Below are 25,596 nucleotides of genomic sequence, written 5' to 3' on the forward strand. Positions count from 1 at the left end.
AAAATGGAACAAATACTAGTTAGAGCAGATGGTTTCCAAAGATCCTTGGATTTCAGGCATTCTAAGATTTTAGGCTGAAGTTACTCACAATTCCTTGTATTAGTTCCTGGACTTTCCACTCCCAAGGCCACTGGGATTAGGTGATAATGCAATGGAGAGTTTCACATGGAAACATCATGTTCACAGGTTATGGAATTCCAGAGGGAACACTCAAGACTGTTAACCCATTCAACTAAACACCCAAAACTGAGTGTAAAAATTTAAGAAGGAAAAGATTTTCTCTACTTCGAGGTATGTTTGGGGGCTTATGGAAGTATGAAATAAATATGTGGAGACTGGGCCCTTTATTGACTGAAATAAAAAATTTCAGATTCTGGAGAAGTGTGTCAGAATTTCTTCTTTTTACTAGTTTGAGGAGTGGTCATCGAAGAATATATCAGTAGCCTGAGAGGCTCTAGGTCTGGGAGCCTCTAATTTCAGAATTAATGTTGACTCATGCTTTGATAGTGGACAAGTCTCTCAATATCTGAGCCCCATTTTCTTCTCTGTAAGATGTTAAAATAGGTCCCCAAAACTGTTTTCTGATGCTAAAAATTTATGAATCAGTGTATCTTTTGATATCCGTAAAGCAAGAGAGTGACGATATTATGGTGGTGTTTGGAGTGACCAGGGTCCCAAGTGGTGTGTATGATGGTTAAAAGACCAATTCAGAGGACCTGAACTGAGGTTGTTTCTATAGAGAAAAAGAAGAAGAATCCAACATTGAAAAAATAATTTGCAGTTGAGTGAGAACGGTTTGTCCTCTGGAGTGAGCAAAGTAGGTGATGATAATCCTGCTGTTGTGAACAATGGCATCTAGAAAATGGTGGAGGAGGCCAGATTGTCCAGCCCAGCACACTGCGGCGGAGTCCCAGAGGCTGTCTGCTTTTAGGGTTGGTGTGAGCTGCAGGTTTTGAAAGAACGAGAGCTCACGTGGCTGTCTGGAGCTGTACACCGGTGAACTTGTGTCAGGGAGGCTAGCTGAGGGCAGGCAAATGTGGGGGAGATTCTAACTCAAAGACAGTGTGGCAGCACGCTGCAGACCTCTCGTGGATATCCTTAAGTTTGGGGGCAGAAATTTAAAAATAGGAGCCTAGCCTTAAAGGAACAGTGCAAGGGCAAATTGATTGTAGTCCCTGGAAATGTGGGAGGTTACAAAAGCTTAGTAACAGGAAGGAGGCAAAAGCCCATTTATTAGAACTGAAATGTTAAAAGGTGCAGCAGAGCGAGGTAGGTGTCAGATGGCTTGTCCCTGAGCTGCTTGAGGCGTGGATTGGGATTTTCTGAGTGCTGTCTATGGTGAGGGTTGGTCAGGATTGGTTCGGAAGCCTGGTCTTGAATTGAACTGAGTGGTGGGCATGAAGATGCCATGGGTCTGGGTAGAGAACACACATGAGGGCAGGGCACCCTGCCCTGCAGTTGGGAAATTCACAGAGTGCCCTAAGGACCCTATTGTTGGTCAAGCTGCCCCAAGACAAACCAGAAGTTTAGGATGTGCTTTTTTTCTCCCTTGTTCTTAGTTTGTTTCATAAGGTTAAAGAAAAAGAAGCAGTAGTCTTCAATTTTATAAGGTCCTTGACCTTCTGTTTATGATTATTTACACTCATAAATTTTCAGTGCAATCTGACCATTCCTCCTTCTTGCAGTATGGACTACCTCGTGCCAGAGATAGTCCTGGGAGTTGTAGATGCCATATTTAATCTTTAAAGTGGCTATTTATCCCTCCTTCATGAGGCTTGAATCAGAATACCAGCCCAGCTGTCCCTGTGACAAAGCCCATTCTTTTCCATGAGGCCATCCTGACTTTCGACTTAAAGTAATTTCTTCCCTGTTTCTCAATCTTGTTTTTCACAGAACAGTGAAGATTTTCAAAATTCCATCTACTGGGCTTAGAGGCTCACAAATGCTGCCTTCTCTTTGCATAGCTTTAAGTACTTAAAACAAAAATCCATGTTTGTTTGTTTGTTTGAACTGTGGGAAATGTAAATGTAACTCTCAAGTTCCTAAATCGAAAGGCATGGTGCACTGAATTTTGGATCTTAATATGATGGTCGTGCATAAGCATGAAGCTCATGTGTGAGCATTGATAATTGTGTTTTCTAACTTCATTGTTACATTCTGTGTCTAAAAGCAAGATCTATGTTGGCGCGGCTGCTGCTTCTTCTTCTTCTTCTTCTTCTTCTTCTTCTTCTTCTCCTTCTTCTTCTTCTGCATAACCCTTGTCCTTCTGCCTCTTTTTCTTTCCTGAAAGAAAATATAATGAACATGGTACATTACTTTAAAAAGTAGGTTTCATGGTGCAGTTGGTAGCAAATGGTGTTGAGTGGGGATGGAACAGTGATTTTTGGAAATAAACTGTTTAGGGGAAGAAGAGAAATGCGGATACGCTCATCTGTGCCCTCTGTTGGCTTTGGAGCACACGCGGCAAGCTGCACAGGTGGGAGGTGTTTATACTCTTCCCTGTGCTCACGGTGGGTGGCCAGGACTGTCGAGAACCTTATTTTATTTATCTTAGAGGAGTTGCTGTAATTGTTGCCCAGAAGTACTGGCATTTGGGGTTCACACATCACTGAACTCCTGGTCTGTTGGTATTTGACGAGTAAGACCCACCGTGTTTCTCACTTATGGAGAGAAGTTAAGTAGCTAGTTCCCAGAATGGCCCCGTTCATGACCACAGGCAGGCCCCATTGTCAGCGCCGTGTGTCTAGAAATCTTGTCTGGGCTTGACAGCTTAAAAGCCTTTTGGAGGAGTTCAGCAAGGGGAAATGGTTAAGAACATTGTGACAAAACTAACCCATGAAATATCCTGCAGCCAGTGAACACGTTTATAAAGAGTCTGCAGTAGCATTGAAAATGCTGACGTTACAGTGGCTTAAGTGGAGCAAAAAATTCCCAGAATATAACATTTTGAATGCAGAATGATCCCAATTATGTTTTAAAAATGCATCGTGAAAAGACAAAATGGAAAGACACCAAAACGTTACTCGTAGCTGTCTCTAGGTAGATGAATAGGGGTTCATCTTTCTTTGCTCTTTATACATATATTCTTAATTTTACTAATGTTAGTTATCTGTAACTTTGGCAAGTATATATTTTACAATTAGAAGAATAAAAGCTTTTTTTTTCACAGTAAAATAATTTCTCATATGTGGGGGTAACTCGATTCTGTGAATCAGGGAAAGTCACTTCCGTTTGTGATTCTGGTGACTCTTATTTGACTGAATTAACACGTTACTTTGTGTAAAATAATACCTATTTGACGCATGTACTGAGGTGATATGGAAGACTTGACAGTTTTAATAGTATGAGGCGAATACTAATTTTAAGAGATAGAGTTGAATTATGAGTTACAAAATGGTGTGTTCTTTCCCAGTTAGGGTGCAGGGGGTTTATCATCTGTCTGTAAGAGAGCCGTATTTGGAACACTTCGTTAAGGAGAGGATTCAGGTTTCGTCAACCTCGTGAAATTAGGGCAATCCTGAGAAATTTTGCAGAGACAGAAATAATGACAAAACCGATAATTGTGGTAGTTATTGATCCTTAATAGCCATGTTCAGTGCATTCTCCTGACTTCCTCAGAACACCTCTGTGAGGTGAGTCTTTGTACCCCTCATGTAAATGGGAGAAAACTGAAGCATGGGGCTCAGTAGCGCCATGTTCCGGAGAAGTTTTGGGTATTGCGTATCTGGGGTCTGAAATCATGTTGTCTGTCTTGCGTGTTGCGTATCTGGGGTCTGAAATCATGCTGTCTCTTGAGAATGTATTAAGCTCATAAAGTTTTCTGGGCATTCTAGTAAGTTTGATACAGGAATGTTTATTGAACCATCTGTTTTTCTTTGAACCGGACTAAGAGATAGAAACAAATGATAGACCAGTAAAAACACCTGACCAAAGGTAACACTTAGTAGTTTTTAATGTTTTCTGTTGGACAGTATCAAAGTGGATAAAACTAGAATTTCAGAAGTTTATTAGGTATCTAAAAGTAGTACCTAGTGTTCGAAATGTTCAGATGTGGAGAACACTTGTATTTCTTCAGTTTCACATTGGATTTACATGGAAGCAGGTAATGCCTGGGAGGCAGGCAGTGTAAGCGAGTAAGCCAGGAGTCAGACAGATTCTCCTTAAAATCGAGGCTTCCCCATTTATGACATCGCTGACCTTGGGGAAATTATTTAACCTCAGAAACCCAGTACATCTGTAAAATGGGATTAATAGTACCACCTTATAGGAAGGAGTAGATGAGGTAATGTCCATAAACTGCTTGCTTGGCACAATGCCTGAAGCACTGTGGTAAATAGCACTCCCAGAGGGTAACTTTTGTTTTTATTACTGAGCATTGGGAAGCATGGAGCCTGGATCCATTTCTGCTGCTAACATTGGCCATGAGCAAGTCACTTAACCCTTCTGGATCTTAGACTCAACACGAATAATAACACTGATCTTTTTACCTGCAAGATGAGGATGCAACCAGATTATACATGAACCAGTTTTTTGAAAAAGTATGAAGGAATATACCAATGTGCAAGTAAAAGATGAAGGAGGGAACAGTAGGCAGACAGAAGGGGCAGAGTAATGGACTTGAGTTTACGTTGTAACTGGAACTTTCCCACAGGAGTTCAGTTTGTGGAGAACAAATTGAGTTATATTCAGTCGTCTGTTAAAAAAAAAATAACTTGAATCCAGAAACCTAGCAGCACTATTCACCGATTACATTGATTTGTGGCCTCTCATCAAAAAAGGACCAGCCCTAAACTGATTTTGTGGGGGTTCTTATTGCGTGTTTTCCCAAGTGAAGGCTGTTTAGGGAACCCCCTGGAAGGCCTGGCTGAGGTTTACCTTTTCATTCAGGAGCCCATTTCTTCAGCCACTCAAGCTGTGGGAGCACCAAGTGGAGGTGTGTGTTAGCTTGTCCCTCCCCTCAGGCCAAGTGCTTCTGCACATTATCTGTATGCTAAATAGCCAAGAGTGCTCCGCAAAGTTTTGCTTTGGCAAACTCACATCAGAATTCCTGGCTCTTCTCACGTCCCCTCTGCAGGGTCCTAATGGGAATACTGCCCGGCCATGGGTCCTGAAGCAAACAAACATTTAGGAGTCAGGACAAGGAAAAATTATATTCTAGTCCTGCTGCTGTATTTATTGAAATGGGTTCACGATTCTGACTGTGTTTCCTAACACGACGACATGCTACAGCATGGGTGGGGGAAAGACAGTCATTTCTTTGGAATCAGAAGCTGATTTGTAGTTGGGGGTTACAAATCTGTTCAGTGACTTTCTCAGGCCACCCTTCACCCTCGATTCCAACGGGAATCATGTTGTCTGTATAGAACAGCGCCAGCCCCTATGCTAATCAAGTTTAATCTACCAGCCAGGACTGCTTTCCCACAATGAGCATTTGGAGGCATTGCTTATTAAAATATCGGGTCTTTAGCACTGCCTTGAAAGCAAATCTGAAGGCTTGATAGGGGCTACCGTCTTTTTATTATTATTGTTATTGTTGTTGTGATCTTAAAGAGCAGTTGATACGGGAGTGAGAAGGGGACTGGCTCCAACATGCCCCCTTGGCCACCCCTCCCTAAAAGATGATTTAAAAACAGGCACTGAGCCAGAGAATTTTCAAGGCTAACTTTCTCACGTGGAAGAGAAAAATTATTACAATGCCCTTTAGCTAAGTACACTCACTTCAGCCTTTATGGACGGCAGCGGTCACGTGCTCACCTCTTCTCGAGGAAGAGAACTTGAAAACAATCACACAGCAGAACCTCCGGAGACTGGGGGCGGGCTGATATCTGATAGTTGGGCACAGGGAGTACCTGTAAGGTTTTTGGTTGTGTGTGGTTTTTTTTTTTTTTTTTTTTAAAGGAGAAAGCTTATGGAGAAGTTATTTTCCTGCCAAAAAGCTAAAGTATATCTAACCTCCTTTTCATCTTATCCATCATTGCTCTAGCAGAAAGAGATAGGTGACATGCCTGAGTCTTAGCAGACCTGTAGGCCCTCTGCAGAAGGCACAGGTCAGATAACCGGCCCTCTACGGTTCAGCATTCAAATGGGTGTATGCAGGAGTGAAAAGGAGCAAAAAGAATTATGCAAACATGGTGGATGAAGACTTTCTAGTAAACTTTTAGCAAATATTGACTCAGAATTGAGAATTATCTGAAATTTATTCTTATCCAAAGTATCCAGGGAAGTCACTGATTTGAAATAAAACAGGATCATTTTATATGTGAACTATCCTGAAACCAGTAATAGAATGTAGAAATGACATAGAACAAGACACTGAAAGAAATTGGGTGTGGCCAGGATAAGAACAGAGTGTAATTGGATTTGTGTGTTATTTTCATGGGTGTATAAAAGACAGACAGAATGAGAGAGAGAAAGGGGTGGGGGAGAGAGAGAGTTTGCACTGAATAAAAGCTGTTAAAAGTACAATGTATACGTTTGGCTCCTGTAAAATGTGGTCTTATACCCTTGTCCCCAGTGTGTACTGAACTGGTGTGAGTAGTCATAACTGTAGTCATGATGATTTGGTCTCTGGATTTTGTGAAGATTAGTATCTGAATAATGCATTCCTACCTGGCTTTAGCAGTCCTGAAGTGAAGTAGAGAGGTACAGGCTTTAACAACTTTAGGAAAATTCAGGTCACCTTATAAATTCAGTGTCTACCTGGGAATTGCCTTCTTGTAAATTTGGCACTCTGACTTACCTTCCTCACCTTCACACCTCTGATTTTGAAAAAAATGAAACACAACAAAACACTGTTCATTTTATGTTGAAGGACATTACTCTAGCTGTCTGCTTGGTGAACTCCTACTACTCCTTCCAGACCCAGACAAATATACCCACTTTGGGAAGACTTCACTGTCCCCAAATAGAACTAATTCCTTTCTTCAATATTGCCCATAGAAGAATCTCAGTAATGATGTCTAACATTTATTGAGCACTTAATATGCACCAGTCCCTTTATAAGCAATAGTTGTTTAATCAACTTTGTGAGGGAACTACTGCTATCATCCCCAGTTTATAGATGACATATAACGAAGGCTTAGAGGAGTTTAGTAACGTGTCCAGGGTCTCAAAGCTGGGCACAGACAGAGCCATGGTCTAAACCTAGGTCTTATTGATGCTTTAAGTGACAAAAATGACCCTTGAAGTGACCTCTTAATCACTGTGTTCCCTCTTATTCTCCCTCCTCCCATACCTTCATAGGTATATAAAATTTAGGGCCACATTGATTACATCTTGGTATGTACACCCTCCCAAGCAAAACTGTGAGATTCAAGATGGTAAATGGCATCTTGGTAACCCCTGTTAAAGAATAATTCTTCAGAACCCTGACTCACACGGATATAAAACGAACACTTGTTAAAATTTTTATTTAACTCACTAGTAAATGAGGGAACTGAGAAATTTGTTGTAATAGGCTCACAGGAGCACCACAAATTTATTTGGACTAAAAGAATGTTGAGATGAATTTACAAATGGATTCAAAAGGGTGCCTGGGTGGCTTAGTCGTTAAGCGTCTGCCTTCGGCTCAGGTCGTGATCCCAGGGTCCTGGGATCGAGCCCTGCATCAGGCTCCCTGCTTGGTGGGAAGCCTGCTTCTCCTTCTCCCACTCCCCCTGCTTGTGTTCCTGCTATCCGTATCTCTCTCTCTGTCAAATAAATAAATAAAATCTTTAAAAAAAATGGATTCAGAACTGGAGGGGGGAGTCAGTTGAACCTCCACTGGACAGAACTTACTTGCAACTATAGATAAGAATTATTTGCATTGCTTTCATTTATCTACAAGTTACCAAGTTGTAAAATAGCCCAAAGGCTAAGGCATTTATCCCTATGGGATCAGATAATGCCCAGAGGCTTCAGCATTCCATTAAAAGGATGCTCATTCCAAAGTCACCTCTGAGAAACAGGATTGCATAGCAAAGGGCTGAAACTCATGATTTAGACAGGTTCCAAATCAAGAGTCCCAAGCTTAATGTGGGATCTTAAGTAAAATTTGGAGAATACAAACAACCACATGCATGTGTGTGTGCACATGCACACACATCATGCAGAGATCTTGAGACGATTCATAGTAATAATATAGGAAATAATATAGGAATATAGGAAAGCACATTACAGATACTGCTAAATATTAGGTGTTATTATTAGTAATATAATGTCTAACATACAGTTGTTGCTTAATGTTTGTTGAGTGACAAAATCAGGAGTGGACAAACTTTTTTCTGGAAAGTTCTAAATAGTAAATATTTTAGACTCTGCAGGCCATAGGGCATCTATACAATTACGACTCTGCTCTTGTAGGTTGAAAGTGGCCGTAGATAATATTTAAGCAAATGAATGTCGCTGTGCTATAGTAAAACTTTCTTTATAGAAACATGCATTGGGCTGTATTTTTCGTATGAGCTATAGCTTGCTGATCTGTGAGCTAAATGAATAAAATGGCTCATTTAAAAGCTTGGGATGGAGGACTAGACTAATTTCTAGTCGTACCTGTTGGTGGACCTTGCTCGTGTCACTCCCCAGAGAAATCTGGGCAGCGTTTGGTCAGTGCTAATTAGAAGTTATAACATGATAGAAGGTATTCCCTTTGTTACTATTCAAAGTAAATTGACCACTGGAATTACAGTCAGACCTAGATTTGATTCTCTTTTCAACCAGATACTATATGCTCGATCATGGGCCAGTCATCCATCAGTTCTGTACCTTCGATATACCAACCTTGTGATAATCACGTAAACAATGACATACTCTACCAAGGTAGTAAGTATTCATTTCCAGAGAGGAAAAAAGTTCTCCATGGCTGCTTCTGTTGTGTGGGAACTATGTAATTTTTATGGTTGAATAATGGACTAGCTATTTCAGCAAGGGGTAAAGATGTAAGGTAAAATAGTTCTCTTTATTGTTATGAAACAGGCTCCAGAGTATCATATATTGAGTCTGAAAATTATTGTATTTGAAAGGTCGTTAAATGTTGGCATCATGTTAAGTGGCCTTACAAATAAGCATTTGTTTTGAAATGTACTAACAAGATGTCCCAACTGTAGCAAAAATGGTCTTTTTGCCTGAGGCATGACTGATTTTTTTGAAAGTAAGTCAATCAACTCAACCCAAAGTTGGAAAAAAAAATTACAGATCATTAAAATCCAACTGAAATGGCCACACACTTTAAAGGAGGCCCATTAGCCATGCAAATATGAAGCTACCTGTACTTCTGATAAGCACAATTAACTAAACAATGAATTCCATTAACAAGTACTTGTGAGACGTTAAGCCTTGAAAACTTGGCTTTGATGAGTTGGAATGGTAGAGAAATACAGTAGAATTTGTTCCCCTTTAGGAGTTTTAATAAAAAAAAAATCTTGTTTAGTCAGTTAGACCCAACACCTCCTCCTGAATGTCACTCCCAACATTTAAAAAATTAAATGCTTGTGTTTTTTATGTCCCTTAAGGTTCTTTCTACTGGACTGAGCCAGATGAAGACGTTTTCAGATGGACCTGTATTTGCAAATAACCCACATTTTGTCTTTGAAGTTGTAATTGTAATTATTGAGGTAAAAAAAAACCTGGTGTACTCCATTTTAGGACAGTCTGCTCTTACATCTGGGGGTGTTGTGTCGTGTAAGAGAAGGTTGTATAGCTGGAGGATGGCAGAAGGACAGAGCAGATGCTGAGTAGCCCTTTGGGGTAGAGCCACCTACTAGCCCTGCGCCTTTGCCGAGTCTCCGTTTCCTCATTCGTAAAACGGGAGAAAGACGGGCTACCTGCCGCAAGGATTAGATGAAAACCATCACGTGAAGGGCATCACGTGGTGCCTGCCTTCTAAATGAAGACTGCTGCCGTCGCTCCTCATTATTACTGTTGTTATTTTCAACCAAAAAAGTTTATGTCTGTATCCAGTTAGTCTTAGTCAGTTTGGGTCGCTATAACAAATACCATAGACTGGGTGGCTTATGCAACGTTTATTTCTCACAGTTTCAGAGGCTGGGAATTCTAGCATCAGGGTGCCCCCCAATTTGATTCCTGGTGGTGAAAGCCCCTCCCTGGCTTGTCGAGGGCTACCTTCTTGCCCTGTCCTTACATGGCCGCAGGAGAGATCATCTTTCTCGTGTCACTTTTGATGAGGCCGCTAGTCCCATTCATGACCTAATTACCTCCCAGATGTTCCATCTCCTGATACTATCACCTTCGGGATTAGGGATTCAACGTTCGAATTTTGGGGGAGGACACAGATTCAGTCCGTAGCACCAGATCGGTAATAAGTGTGCTCAGGATGGAGCCAGAGGAGACCTAACAGCGTAGGATGCTGTAGCTCATTTGTGGCTACTTCTCAGATTCTCACTGAGGTCTGCTCACCAGGGCTTCGGTCTTAGTATCATCATCAGGTTTCTACTGCTCTTGTTCCATACCCTCTCCTTTCTGTCTTTCCATCTTTCCATTCCCCACCCCCACCTCCCCTCACACTCTGCACAGAGCCTTAGTTTTCCTGTAAAAGCCTGCTTTCTTTGTGGCCCCCTGCACCTCTCAGTGGGTGAGGGAGGAGGCTGTTTTCCACGGCCTTCAGGGCTGCTTCAGGCCCCACCATCTGGCTCTCCACAGTCTGGCCTCTCAGACCTTCCACTGCTCACTGTCTTGTGACCGCCCCAGCCACACCTCTTTACTCGGAGGCCCCTGCACATGCTAAGTGCTTCCACATTGCTCCTCCTGTTGCCTGGACAGCCTTTCTTTTCTGCCTGACTTTCCAAATCCTATGCTTGTTGAAATCCCAATTCAAATTCCAGCTTCCTGCCACTCTCCTGCTTCCTGAGCCTAAGATCCTTTGTCCCAGGCATTTTAAACGGGCATACTACCTTGTCCTTTGCCCGCTGTAATGTCCCCTGTCCTCCTTCCCAGCCTGCAAGCAGTGCCGGGCATTTTCTCCTTTACTCCACAGCACCTCACAGAGCCTTACTTTGCACACTGTTTTGAAAGTCACCTGTTTAAATGTTGTGAAACGACTGAATGTGCAGAAACCAGGCATGTCAGTAAGCATTTGATGAATAAATGATTGACAGATCAACTGCAGAATCCTTAAAGGAACCATGCTTGTTGCTTCTTTGTCCTTTTAGGACCTATCATGGTATCTGGCATACAGGTAGGTGCCTAAGGAATGGTTATTGACCGAATGCCTGACCCACTGTGTGGAATAACAGACACTCAGTATGGCGTCACATGCCCCTTTTTCTCAGACGCCAGGCCTCCACGCAGAATCGTAAGCCGATTAACTTGGTTCTTAGGTTAGAAGAGAGGGAACCGTTTAACTCTGGATATAGTACATTTCCAGTGAGATATTTATGACCCAACAACGTGCCATCTGAGAGGCTTCAGTGGTTCATAAAATCGCTAGCCTGACGGGCACTAAAACACCTGAATGGCATTGGTAGAAAGACCATGAATTCATATCGGATACAGTGCTCAAAGAATTCAATTGTTACCACTTAATATTCATTGAATGTCGGCACTGTACTTCTGTACTAGGAAAAAATAGACGAGACATACTTTGTGCAGTGGGCTTTGTTAGCTATAATTAGTCGGTGATAGAACAGTGTTGATACAGCAGTTCAGCGGTTAAAGAAAAGCAGTGCCCTTGGTACAAATGTGAATATATTTATACATCTGGTTCTGTTATGCTTACTTACTGTGTTTCAGCACCGTTACTGTTCCCCGGCCACGATGGCTAAAGTGGGAGAATTTTGCCAGCTCATAGTTTGAGAAAAATGAGAACAGCCACACTTCTGACGCAACTTAGTTAAATCACATGCCCTTTAATTTTTGTTTTGTTGTGGTAACTGCAATTCTGGCTTTGCTCTCTTTTACACTAGATAGCCCTGGAAGTCTTTTCTACAGTCCTACATTGCAATTTCACTTGTCTTTCCATATCAAGTCTGGCTAATTCGGATTATATTTGGATGGATCTGGACTGCGTTTATCTTTGCATTGTCTAGGAAAGCAGAGAATAAAATTGCAAAGAGAAAGGACATGTTTTAAGCTACTTAAGAGACTGAATTATTTCTGAAGCCTTAAACGAATAGTGATGTAGAAACCATGCAGCTAGTCATGTGGGGGTCATTGGGTCTTGCCCCTCTTTTCACACTTAAGGAAGAGGCCGGAAGAGAGGTGACTAGCCCAGGGTCACCTTGCTAAGTGATGACCACTGAGTAAAAGTACAGGAGCTCCTCGACTCCACAAACAGGGCTTTTCAAACAAAACAAGCAAACACAAAAAAAAAACAATGAGGCTCATCTGTCAACTAAAGTCCCTTTTTTTTTTAAACATTTTATTTTTATTTATTTATTTGAGAGAGAGAGAGAGAGAGTACGAGAGAGAGCATGAGCTGGGGGAGAGGCAGACTCCCCACTGAGCAGGGAGCCCGATGTGGGACTGGATCCCAGGACCTTGGGATCATGACCTAAGCCGAAGGCAGACACTTAACCATCTGAGCCACCCAGGTGTCCCTAAAGTAGTCCTTTTAAAGAGACATGTATTTGGAAACATTTACAATCAGTTTGCACACGTGACTTGACATACCTGAGAATGAGGAACACTTTTAATTTCTACCAGTATTCTAAAAATCAAACTTTCAAATTGCTCACTTCCCCCAACATACTACAATATACAGATTTTTTTTTAAGGTTTTAAGAGATTCCTTTTGACTAGATAACCTACATGAGAATTGAGGGGTTAATATACACAGCATTAAAATTTGGATATTTTCGACACTGAACTCCAATAATTTTAAGCAGACTCACTAGATCTTAGTGGCTACTAGAGTTTAGGTGATTTGTTAGCATTTTATAATTTTTATCTTTTTTATTCTCCAAGTGCTAGCATCTTTTTAAGTTTCCAAAATTAAGTGGGTAGAAAGAGAAATTGGAAGTTAGGAAATCTGAGTTCTAGTTCTTTAGAGTGGAGAAACCTTTAAATTGTAGTAGTTCTCTGTTTATTTTAATGTGTAGTTAAAACATAAAGCCAGCATATCTCTGTCATGAATTCATAAATGATATTGTTTAGGGCAAAACTTTAAAAAATATATAAAAAGGGTAGGCCACTTAACAGAAACTAAGTAGCAGTATACATGAGTAAGGCGGACCATGAAGAAGATATTCAAAGAAGTGGAACAGAGGATTAGACTATCTCTAAAGTCTCTTCCAATATAAAATTCTGTGATTTTACTAACTTACACCAGGTATTTGGATTTCACTGTCTTGCTGGTGGGCTTTGCATATCTTTAGCAAACAGTATATCTAGGGTGGATATAACTTTGGCTTTCATGCCACCCAAGTTTTCTGGGTAAAAAAATGGAAGGGTTAATGTCACCTTGGAAAACTTTTTAGAGATAAAGTCAGTGGAATGCATGAACAGCATCAGGATTTTCAAGTGGAATGGGGGTGGTAAATACATTTGATTCCCATTAAAATGCTTTGTAAGGGTAATAATCTATTCTCCCACTGAATTATAGGCTAATTGTGTACACAAGGCTTTTACTGCACACATGGTCTAAAGAAGAAATCCATGTCATAACAAACGACATGATAACAGCTTTTATGAAGATCTATCAATGGAGCTTGAAACACTGTATGAATTTGTTATTGGGACAAATAACAGATATTGTCAGAAGAGTATTCCATAGTGGAAGCAGTAATATTATCATATTTTTTTATGAGTAAAAAAACTCTAATGCGTCAAGACTGGAAAAATGAGAATGGTTTATTTGTTTGAATATGCAATGAGATATATAAACACTTGACAGTCAAGCTTCGAGAACAAGATTTGAGGCTTGGCACAAACCCTGGAGACTGAATTAGAAAATGTTTTGACGATAGCGCCTCTCGGAAAGACCACCAGTGTGCCCAGCACCGTCATCTCTCCACTGCACCTAACAACATTTGTCTTTGATACGCAGCTCACTGGCCAATGAATTCATGGGCCCACGAATTCTGACACTGCCCAGGGAGGCGTTTAGACCCGTCGGATCGTATGGAGGAGGAGACCACTAGGGCTCTGAGGGCACTGTAAATCTTAACACACAAGGGAATGCTGAAAAAACCTCAATTAGAGTAGAGAAGATATCAGGGGGTTATGGTACTTGTCCTCAAATATTTGAAGAACAGTCAGAGGGAAAATGGGACTGGATTCTTACTCTCTGGTATTTCAAATGCAGAAGATTGGGATGAAAGAAGAAAGTAAGAGGAAGGAAATCAATGTAATTACTGACCGTGGAGTGTATGTCCGGACGGTGCTGGGTGTTGCTTATGTGACCTCCTTTTTTTTTTTTTTTTTTTAAGATTTTATTTATTTTTTTGACAGAGAGAGACATAGCGAGAGCGGGAACACAAGCAGGGGGAGTGGGAGAGGGAGAAGCAGGCTTCCCGCCGAGCAGGGAGCCCGATGCGGGGCTCGATCCCAGGACCCTGGGATCATGACCTGAGCCGAAAGCAGACGCTTAACTGACTGAGCCACCCAGGCGCCCTGTGTGACCTCCTTTAACTCTCAGAAAGTCCCCCTGTGGTAGCTGTTACCTCCTTGTAACAGAAGAGATGGAGGTCAGAGAAACTAAAAGATACTATTTCTACTAATAGTAGCAAAAATACGACTACTTAGTAAAAAACAAAACAAAGCCAAAAACCACTTCCTGAGTGTCTGCTGTGTGTCGGACTGTTCTAAATGCTTTGAGTACATGATACTTTTTTATTGTCACAGCAATCCTATGAGAGAGGTACTATTTTTATATCCATTTTATTGGTGAGGAAACCAAGACACAGGAGTTGAGTCCCGTGTTTGGTGTCACACTGTTAATAAATCTGGAGTGAGAGTCAAAGCAGATAGTCAAGCCTGCTTCACTCTTATGTCACTCTCTGTCTTTGCTTTCTGAGCATGTGCTCTGTGCCAGACCCAGTATTTGACAATTTATATCCTCATAGCAACATAGCCCCAAAGAATGAAACGACTTGCCAGAAGCAAATACCTCAGCCAACATTGTTCATTTTCGGGCTCTGGGCTAAGTCTCTTTGGACCGTGCTCAGCTTTCTCTGTGCTTGCAGAGGTGTAGACTCTGAATCAGAAACTTTTTAGCAAGTAGAACAATTGAGAAAACCAGAATGGGGGGCCCCAGGGAAGAAGAGGGAGCTCAGGAGCTCTCCTTCTCTGGAAACATTGGGAAGCAAACTGCAGCGATGGGGTAGAAGCTTCATGTAAAGTGTTGAACCCAATGCCCGCTAAGGTTTTGTCCGGCTCTGGGATTTTATGAGGCTGTGTTTTCTTCTCATCTGCCCATGTCATCTTGTTTTCCCCTGGGTGTACTCAAATGTACGTGCAAATCTCACTGTGATATTTGAATCTGGCTCTGGGGGTTAGATTGCCTTGGTAAGATACTCACTTGCTAGGATACTTGACATGATGCCTTAGGGGAAATGGTCGATCATTTGAGAAAGCAGCAGCATCAACAGTAAGCAGTGAAGTTAACTAAGACGGAAAATGTAGTCTGTGGGTCTCCACACAATGCGAACAGGTAGATCTTCTAACGGTAGCCGGGGTGTCCCTTAGACATGCTGTTACACTGAAAATATTTGACTGCCTTGACTTTTATTTCCAAAGCATTTACCAAATGCCCAGTTTGGAAATAGTAGTTTCCCGAGGGTGGTCTCAACTTTAATTATATCTGTTGCAACTTGCCTACTCTGCTAGATGTCTTATTTTCAACTCTGGATGTCTTTGGGTGGACATGTCTTCCTTCCTGTGACCCCCCCCGGGTGAAATTTGTCATGTTATCCTGCAGCGTTCCTCTGACATGCTGTGCTGTCTTGTCTCCTGAAACCATCTCTTGCCTTGTTTTGAGTCCTGAGGGTAACAGAGGACATCCATGTCTCTGGGTCAGAGGATGTACATGACTTCCGCATTTGCCTCTTTATACCTCCCCCCTTCCCTTCCCCAGGCCTCTACCTTGAACCAATCCTCCATACCTCTCTTAAACGTCTACCTAATTCCCTTTGGTGACATCAAATTGGTGATATTGATGGGTGAATCTTCTCTGACAGTCTTCCTGTGTCCTTCTGACTCATTTTATTTCAGCTCAAAGCTAAGAAGACGCATTTTCTCCCTTTTCCCTTTCCCCTCTATTTTTCTATTCCTTGGCCTTTCTTTCACTGTTAATTCTGTTGGACATTTAAATGTTTCTCTGGAGGAGGTGGGAAGGTGGGGAGGAAAGTGGAAGCCACTTAAAACTGACTGGTGTTCCCATCAGTGGCCTCAGAAAGTTATTGCCCAGTCTAGAACTAAGATGGGAAACAGACAGATTATGTACCATCTGATGATTTGCTTCTCTGAACCGAGGAGAAGTCACAGAATAAGGGCCTGTGCACAGTGAAGGGTTTCTATCTGTGCTACTTTCTGTCTAATAAATTCAAAATGATAACTATAATGCATGTCCCTCTGAGAGGTTCCGATGGATTTGTAAAGGATTTTGACTTGTGCCTGGAGCTCAGCTGAGTCACGGAAAAGAGGAAATAGGGACTGTGTCTGTATATTACCATTAGGTTGAGAACTGGAAAATAAAGATGTGCTTATGTGTGTCTGTATATACATATACGTGTATTTGAATTATTCATGTATTTAGAAGTCCAGTGGTTGATATTTATTTAATTTTCATTCAAATGTTGGTGGATTAAGTATCAGTGTGCACAGTCCCATTTCAGCGAGCGTCTTAACTTTTGACATGGAAACAGAGTATTACTATCACTTTTCACTTTTCCCTTCCAGTCAGCTGCAGAAAACAGTCATCCATTCTCTCGGGAAACTACTTTTAGAAGACAGGAGATACTGACGAGACTGGAACCACTAAGACTGAGTGTAATAGAGTCTCAGTAATGGAAGGGAAGACACCAGACACTTTTATATATATAGAAAAGTCAACATCGGAAATAATCAGAAGGGTTTCCAGGTTACTCATGAGATCTCAGTGGACTAGTGAATAACATTCTCCATGGTAATAGCATTATTAATTTCTAGCCTTTACAGGAAAAATTCATTAATTTTTTGCAGAAGTTAAACTTTCTTTTTGGGTTTCCAGTTAGACCCACTGTGTTAACCAGTTCACGGTCCCTCCCCCTCTCCTCCCTCTTTTCTCTCTTCTTGCTCTCCTTTCTTCTCACTTCCTTACCTTCTCCTGTGACAAAGAGAAAATTACATTAAAAGATTAACCGTTAAAAGAAATTCAAGACTATCCAGGTTGTATATCGATGTCTTTATTCTCCTCACTAAAATTGCCATTGTTAAAACAGATCGTTTCTTTCAGAAAAGTGGAAAAAAGGAAGAAAAATTAAAGCCTGTAGAGACAACACATATAGGGAATCTCGTGTTGAGCTTTCAGTGTATTCTCTGCTGCATGTTAACGATGCAGGGCGGGGCTGTGACATGAAATATTGTTCCTTATTTAATGTTTCACACTTTGATCTCTGCATTGCATATTTGCCTCTCTTGTGACCTTCTCTTTGCCTTTATAACTGCTTCTTTTCACCCATAATCCAAAATAAGTGTACATTCCTACAGAGAAATTAAAGGAAGCTGTCAGTGTAGAGTTAATATAGTTAAAGCATCCTTAACTCTGCTACAAACCCCTTAAATAATTAAAACTGTATGCTTGAAGAGTCATATTTGCATTTCTTTACGAAGTTTATTTAGCACACTTTGTTACACTCAATTAAGTGAGACTGTTCTGTTTCATTTTCTTTGCTTCGGGTTGATCATTTTGCCTTTCGATTCTTATGCCCTAGTGTAATTTCACAGTGCTTAGGTCTCTAAAAGTATACATATATTAATGCATATGTAGATCTATACACACCCATTAAAAGGCTTACGAATTATACTGAATAGAATCTTTGCCCAAGGCGTTTGAGCGTTGCAAGTCATCTAAGGTGTAACTGGGACTGCAGATAATTCACTGTGGTAAAGAAGGAGCTTGACAAAGTTCTTTTAACATTCAGTGTTTTTCTTTTAAGTCCTGTTATTTTGACATAACCTTCTCTCCCCACTGTTTGATTTGTGAATCACTTAGCAAAAACAAGAAGATACGGTGTCGAATGGTTGTGGAAAGGAAATTAAATATAAGAACTATCTATATCTCTCCACATCTCAGTTGGCAAAGCATGTGCGAGGTGTTCTCCGTAAATTAGTTCACTGCTTAAGTTATGCATGTTTAAGAAGGAATAAATGTAGTTATCCATTTCTTAATGAGTAGTGGGATCAATTGGAGCATGATGAGAGAAAATAGCATAATTTTGCTTCCCCAGTTGGGGTTCAGTATCCCTAAACTTCACCATTAATCACTCTATCCATTTCCTGGGTTATTTCTGATTTTACATGTAAGATATTCTTTCCTTTTCATTCTCCTCCCAGGTAAGTAAGCCTTTTTGAATTTGCTCAGTGGGGTCGTAGATGGGGGATGCTTTCTCCTGTGCACCCCAAAGTCTCCCTTGTTGCAAAGGCCCCTTCTGCCTTTGCTTCAGTTTATCTGGGTGCGTTCACGGATAACCGTCGATATGTATGTGCAATGACAATTACGAGGGTTCTAATATATTTAACTGTTATGGGATCTGTTATGTCTACTTTAGGGTCGACCCCATCCCATATGACACTCCAAAACCAGCGGGCCACACGCGGTTTGTCTGCATCTCAGACACGCACTCCAGAACAGATGGTATCCAGATGCCTTATGGGGACATCCTTCTCCACACAGGCGATTTCACCGAGCTGGGACTGCCCTCAGAGGTTAAGAAGTTTAATGACTGGTTAGGTAAGGAATGATTGCGTTCTGGCGCCCCCAATTAACCTTTCCCGTCCGAGTGTCACTCACTGCGTCCTAATTGAATTAGAGCACTTGGAAGCCAGCTCAGCCATTTCTCATATGATATGCGGTGGTGTCTAGCTTTAATCCAATTCTGTTAATTAAAGATGAATTTTTAGATATTTAATTTTACTGTGCATCCTTTCAGTGCCTGGCCTCAGCGGCTCTGGGGCAAAGGGACGGAAAGCTTTGAAACCCATCTCATCTCACTCATGCTGCTTTAATGAGGGCATTCATTGGCACACATGAGACCTAGAATCATATTTTTAATTCATTGGCTCTGCAGTCTTTCCCAGATATTATGAGCAAAGATGTACAAATGACCTGCTAGTAAGAGAATATTTCTAAGAAATGAAGGAGGATGTGAAAGTCCTTCTATGAAGGGAGGGTCCTAGCACAGTGCTCCTTGGGGGCAGCTTTCCTAAGTGAACCAACGGATGTCCTAAAACCCCTGAAATGATAAGTTGTTTTGCTGTAAAGCTCCCCAAACTTGGAATGTGAAACCACCCTAGATACACCAAGAAAAGGATAATGGCAACTTTGTGGTTACTGTAGAGACACCCACAGGTCAGGGTTATGGAAAAATGTGGGCTCCTGGGTCAGGCAGTGGCCAGATATTAGCATTACAAGGCAATCATGGGGTTATTCAAAACTAGATTAGATGACACATCTTTTAAAAGAATCCTCTTAGGTGAGGGAAAGAAGGCAAGGGTTCTGAGATTTTAGAATCTCTAAAGACACTGAAGAATTATATAGTAAAGAGCAGAAATCACTCCGGAAGAATAATGTCATGAATAATATGTCAACCAATAAAAATTACTCAGGAGATTTAGGCAGAAAGTTTAAAATTCATTTTCCATCAAACTAAAGCAGGGGCTGAGAAATTTTTAAATAATTGATGAGGTGATAAAATGTGTGAATGGAAAAACAGCATTAACAACAGTTAAAATATTTTTAAAACTAAGCCTAATTGCTAACATAACTGTTTTCAGTTTTCCCGTGACTTTGTCGATCTATCCACATTTTATGTAGTTGGCATCAGAGTTTGTATCTGCTCTTTTACTTCTGGCTATTTTCATTGAATAGTATTGACATGATTTTCAACGACTTTGCATAATTTTCATGTTCATCCTTTTAAATAGCAACATAACATTAATATTGTTCTGTGCTTTTATTTAATAAGGGATTCCTCTAAAAATGAATATTGATATTTGATAATTTCTCCTCTGATCCCTAGCACTGAAATTTGTGTTTTCATTTATGTATGCCTTTTTGCTTCTATTGACTTATTTCTTAGGGTAAAACGTTGTATGAGTTAAATTACTAAGTAAAAGGATATGAAATTCTTTATGTGTTTTGCTGTGTATTGGCATCTTGCTTTCCAAGGGGATTGTGGCTGTGTACCTCATTAACAATGAATGGATATACCAGTGTAAGCATGATCTCGGCAGCGTTGGATATTGGAACTTTATATTTTGAACTGTTTTAATAGTTATTCAGTCTTCTTGTTTTAAACAGCAGGGTACCTTAAATAACATTCAGCATAATCCCATTTTTATAGGTAACTCAGAGATATAGAGAAGTTAAGTGACTCTCTCAGAGTCTCTTTGTGGCAGAGCTGGGTCTATAATCCTGATCTTTTCACTTCTCTTTTCTCTTTGTAAAATTGGCTTTCAAGTACTATTATCTCTTAATTTTAGCAACTTTTATTTATGAAGTGTTAGCAGGCAGAATTACTTGAGGTTGAATCTTGACAGTTCTAAACTGTTGTGTGAAACTGAATCTCAACACAGAAAGATCTAGCTGCCTTGACAATGTTGATTTGTAAAGAAAGGGAATAGCACTGTGGGAAGTGTTTATAGAATGTACAAGACAGGATAGATCCTGGTTATAATCTTGTTTAGCCACTGACCTTGGGCAACTGAGTTAACCTCTCTTTTCCCCTTGGTTTCCCTCTGCAGAACTAAGGATTAATACTACCTGTCTTTTTGGATTGTCGTGCAGATTAATCAGTAAATGATTGCTGCTAGTAAGTTTTTGTGGGCCATTAATAACTGAATGGGGAATGTGGTGAATGGACCATCAACAGATATTTAAAGGGTAAAAACAAGAAGAGGTCAGAGGAGTTATTTAGTAGATTAGAAGTAAACACTGGGAGATTTTATAAGGGAAAGTACTCTGTAAATGGAAATGTGCTGTAACTAAGGAAATAAAATGGTAAGGAAATAAAATGCTAAGGTCCAGTTGCATGGTCAGTTCCTTCTCTTCTCATTTCCCCTCTGATCTTGTGTGGCAGAAGTAAGAGGCCTCAGCAGGGGCTGCAGAACATGAGGCCAAAGGGAACCCATGGGATATGGATAAAGTTGGGATCCCATAGGGAAGGACCAGAATAGCTCAGTTACCCTGGCAACCTTATGGTGCTGAGAGTGAGAGGGGATGTGAGATTACACTCTACCACTTGGCTCAACGGAAGCCTCTCACCTGCAAAAAGTGCTTCTAGCAGCAGTTGCCAGATGACCTAGTAGAGTGGAATCAGGGGTCAGATCGGTCTAGGACTTTTGTCATAACAGGGCATTTAGTTCTCACTGGCATGGGTCCTTACAAATTTTGGAAGGCACTTCAAGTTCAGTGAACCTCTCACTGATTTCCATCTTTCCACTCTAGACTCTCCCGATTATTGGAAACAACCTGACCATCCCCCCTAGCTCCTTTTTTCTCCAACAGGCTCATGTATTTCTATTACAGGCCAGGCATTCCTTCTGTCCCTATGTCATCCCTCTAAGGTTGCCAGTGTTACCCCATTTTCCAGATTGGGAACCTGAAGCTCAGTTGGGGTGACTTACCCAAGGTCATTTAACAGATAAGAAGCTCAGGTTATCAGAGAAATCCACTCAGGTTCACTTGACTACTCAGCCTGGGGTTGTCTGACCCCAAAGTGTGAGCCCTTTTCTGTTACTACTCTGCTATTACGAATGGGCTCGGAGCAGTGGGGAAGCTTGCACTTTAGACTTGAACTAAAACAAGGTAGCTTCCAGCAGTTTCATGTGGAAGATGAGTAGCTGTTTGTCCATGTGCTATTACTTGAAAGATGTCTTTAAGTCCTGTCTGTCTTGAATCTCACCCTGACGTATCAGCTGCAGGGCCTGAGAATCCCATCATGACTTTCCTGTTGGTTCAGAGGCGATGAGTCCTGGTTAATTCGTGCGTAGGCCACCTGGCAGGTGTAACACACAAAGTTATTAATACAAAGTGATTTATGAGATAAGCCAGCACAGCACAGGGTCATAAGAAGATAGAGCTCAAACTAGGTACAGTCAAACTTGGACAGGTAGGATACCATATAAGGATTATAAGCAGCTGGGAAGAGCCAGTTCTGAATTCCCTACTTTTGGTAAGTTGCTTAAACTCTTGAGCCTTGATTTTCTCTTTTGTAAAATGGGCATCATCATAATAATGTACCCCCTGGTGGTTGTGCGTATGCACCCTGTGATAAAGCTTAGACCATTCTTAACACAGCCCTGGCCTGTAGACAACTTTCAATAACTAGTATGGGGGAAGACAACAGAGCCAGAGGCAAAAAATCCCAAAACCAGAAACTAGAAGGGACTGGTACTGTGGATTTAAAGAGGGATTTGGACTGTAAGAGGGAGCACTAAAAAGGTATTAAGAGTAGAAGCTGACAACAAGCCTCGCTTACTAGACAGAATGCTAAGACTTTTAGAGGCCTTAGAGGTCCCACCTCCTAATTTGAGAGAAGGGGAAACTGAGGTGGGAGATTAAATGAATCACACAGAGTCACTCAGAAAATAGATGGCCACATGGGGACTAGAACTTGAATGGGGAGGGGTGTTGAACGAGCATGTATTATCTGTAGGGGGTAGGGTCTAGACACTGTACCTGTCCCCACCCCCCAATTACAGGTATCATTCGTTCTCACAATAACTGATGAAGTAGCTCTTGTTACTGATGAGTAAGCTATTATCTTCTTCTATACTTACGAGGACACTGAGCCTTGGTGAAGTTCACTTATCTATGATCATAACAACTAGGTGGGCACATCAGGATTTGAACTTGGGTCCATCAGATTCCATTTCCCTAGTGTGTCCTCCTGTCTTTCTCTATTCCCAGTGTGGGGCTTAGGATCCCTGCTGGAGGGACCCTCTCCTGGGTATAATGGTGGTTCTTTGAAAAACTGCCTCCTTTGACACACACACTCACACATACAGATGCTGAGGGTCTAAGGTGGGTTTATGTCATGTTACAACAGTTTTATGGCACTGCCTCTGTATGGGGGGTGGCTGGCTGCTGGGAGGGTGTTGCGAGGTGGGGAAGCATTCTTAGCATTTGGTGTAGGCAGTTCCAATGGCAGTGAATTACAAGGAGGTAAATATCCATAGAGAATACTGAAGATGCAGCCAGGCACATAGGCTCCAAGAGGTGTCTAAATCATGTTGTGACAGTAGCATTTCATTGTACTCATCTTGGTCCTTGAAGTGAATAGCCACTGACTGGAGCCCGAAAACCTTTTCTTTTGTGGGCCGGTCTCTCCCACTTGCGAACACTTGAATTAAAAAAAAAAAAAAAACCAGCATATTCTGATAGCTTCTGCTGTTGCCGCATTGGCCCCTTTCCTCGGAAATCTCTCCCATGGGTTGGAGGGTGAAACTTTAAATTTCACTCTCTGCCATCCTGAGGGAGCTACCAGAATCCTGTTTTTCACTTCTCCCGAGGCTGGCTGATCAGACACTGGAGTCCTCCATCTCGCAAACCACCTCCCCTTCTCCCTACCCAGCTGCCACCCACGGGGCTGTCTGGAAGGGAACCAGCCCAGGGTCCGAGAGACATGTGGCTTCTTATTGCCAGGGACTGCAGGGTTGTGGGAAAGAGGGACCGATAAATCTTGCCCAAAGAAATGCTTTTTAAAGTGATAGTTAAATCCTCTCGTCCCATTAATATGTCAGGTCAGATATGCTGCAGGTATGTTATAGGTGAAGAGACTTTGGTGAGCTGAACTGGGATCCTAGCCACTCAGCCATTACAGCATTTTCTTTTTTATCTTGGCACAAATGCATCCTAATCACTACAGGCTTGGCTTAAAAATAAACTTGCCAACTATAAAATGCTTGCTAGTTACAATGTGATTATTTTTATTGGTAGTAAATTCTGAACAACTGATATGCCCGAAGGTATGTTTTTGTGAGCCATTGGGCCACGTGTGGTCTTCCTTCACGTTGCCGCTGTGTTCTTCCAGCTTGTGCCTCTTTGATACTCTTTACTGGTCTTCACTGTCCACTCGATTTCATCCCTGCTGTCCTCTCATCTTCAGCATATTTTTGGTAGACTTCTCTTTGAATATGGCATATACACATTGAACATTCGTGGTTGTTCTGTAATTGTTTGCTTGTCTCTACCCTACTAGACAACAGTGTGTGCCTAATGAGCACTCTTTGTACACCCAGTTTGGAGTATAGGGCCTGAAACATAGTGCCCAGAAATGGTTGTGCAATCATGGAGTGAATGAATGAACATAACAGTACAAGGCTTTTTTTCTCCCTGTACTTCTGGCTCAGACTTCAAAATTACGTAGTTCCGTATGTAAAATCTCTTTCTATTCCCTTCCTTCTCTTTTCCCTTTCTCCTCAAAGTATTTATAACACCCAGTTGGCTATTGTTAATGATTCCTACATATGGTGCAGAAATATTATAAAGGGTTTGTTGTTGTTTTGTTTCCTATTATAATTAGACCAAGTTCTTGGGTGGCCTATTGTTTCCGCCTAAAGATTACATGTAACAATCTGGCTAGTCAGAATCCCTTTTAGCACAGCACCAACGCCATGAACTTTCCATTATGACTTTTCCTTGGTCTTGGTTGTTATATAATAGCTTTGAGCTTCAGTTTCTCCAGGCCTGAAAGGAAGAATGAAAATATTCCCAAGGAAAATCTCAAGAAGAAGGTTATTCATATTTGTAGGAGCATTGCTTTAGGCATGGTTTATAACAGAGTGTGACTGTAACGAACATCACAGATCATAGACATATAAATTGATTTTGCTTCTTTCGGAATAATCGTACTGGGAGACTATGTCCCTTTTCCAGCGATCTTGCTGTTGGGCCAGAGTTTTGGAGCTAGGCTTTAGGAAAAGCTTTCATAGTCTGGGCTATTTATTTTATTCTTATAATACATGTAATACATGTGCATGCCCGATAACTTAGGAAGTAGAGACAAGTGAAAGAAGAAAACAAAATTACCCATGGCCAGAGATAACCACAGTTAACATTTTAGTGTGAATCTTTATGGAATGTTTTCTGTTAATACTTACGTACACACATGCACACACACATCTTTTACCAAAATAGAGATTTATGGTAGTACTGTTTTATTATGTGTTTTTCATCTTAATATATCACAAACAACTTTCCACATCAATAAATATGCTAAAATATTTTTTCCCGAAAAAGAATATTTTAATATAAAAAAAGAATATTTTTAATATAAAAAAAGAATATTTTTAATATAAATAAGATACACATGTATTATAAAAATTCAAGTATTTGATGTGTGCAAAGTAGAAAATAAACATCCCTCTATAATCCCATCTTTAGAGTAGTTGTCTTTGATTATGGAATGTGAGAGAATTTTTTTGACTTTCTGTTTCTGTCTTGAATGTTCTCAATAGCAGCAA

General features: G+C 41.0%; 1 protein-coding gene across 9 annotated transcripts in view; it reads left to right on the forward strand.

Annotated features, from left to right (window-relative positions):
- MPPED2 (metallophosphoesterase domain containing 2) overlaps nt 1–25,596 on the forward strand; it is a 170,516-nt gene that overhangs the window by 29,728 nt on the left and 115,192 nt on the right. For all 9 annotated transcript variants that reach the window (XR_013442382.1, XM_078058272.1, XM_078058269.1 and 6 more), the window contains exon 3: nt 18,681–18,862. Coding sequence is in view for 8 of the 9 variants with exons in the window: in XM_078058272.1 (XP_077914398.1) it covers nt 18,681–18,862 (182 nt within the window). In the remaining variant the exon portion in view is untranslated. The remainder of the gene's footprint in view (nt 1–18,680; nt 18,863–25,596) is intronic.

Source organism: Halichoerus grypus, chromosome 11, assembly GCF_964656455.1.
Source record: "Halichoerus grypus chromosome 11, mHalGry1.hap1.1, whole genome shotgun sequence".
NCBI classification, from domain to species: domain Eukaryota; kingdom Metazoa; phylum Chordata; class Mammalia; order Carnivora; family Phocidae; genus Halichoerus; species Halichoerus grypus.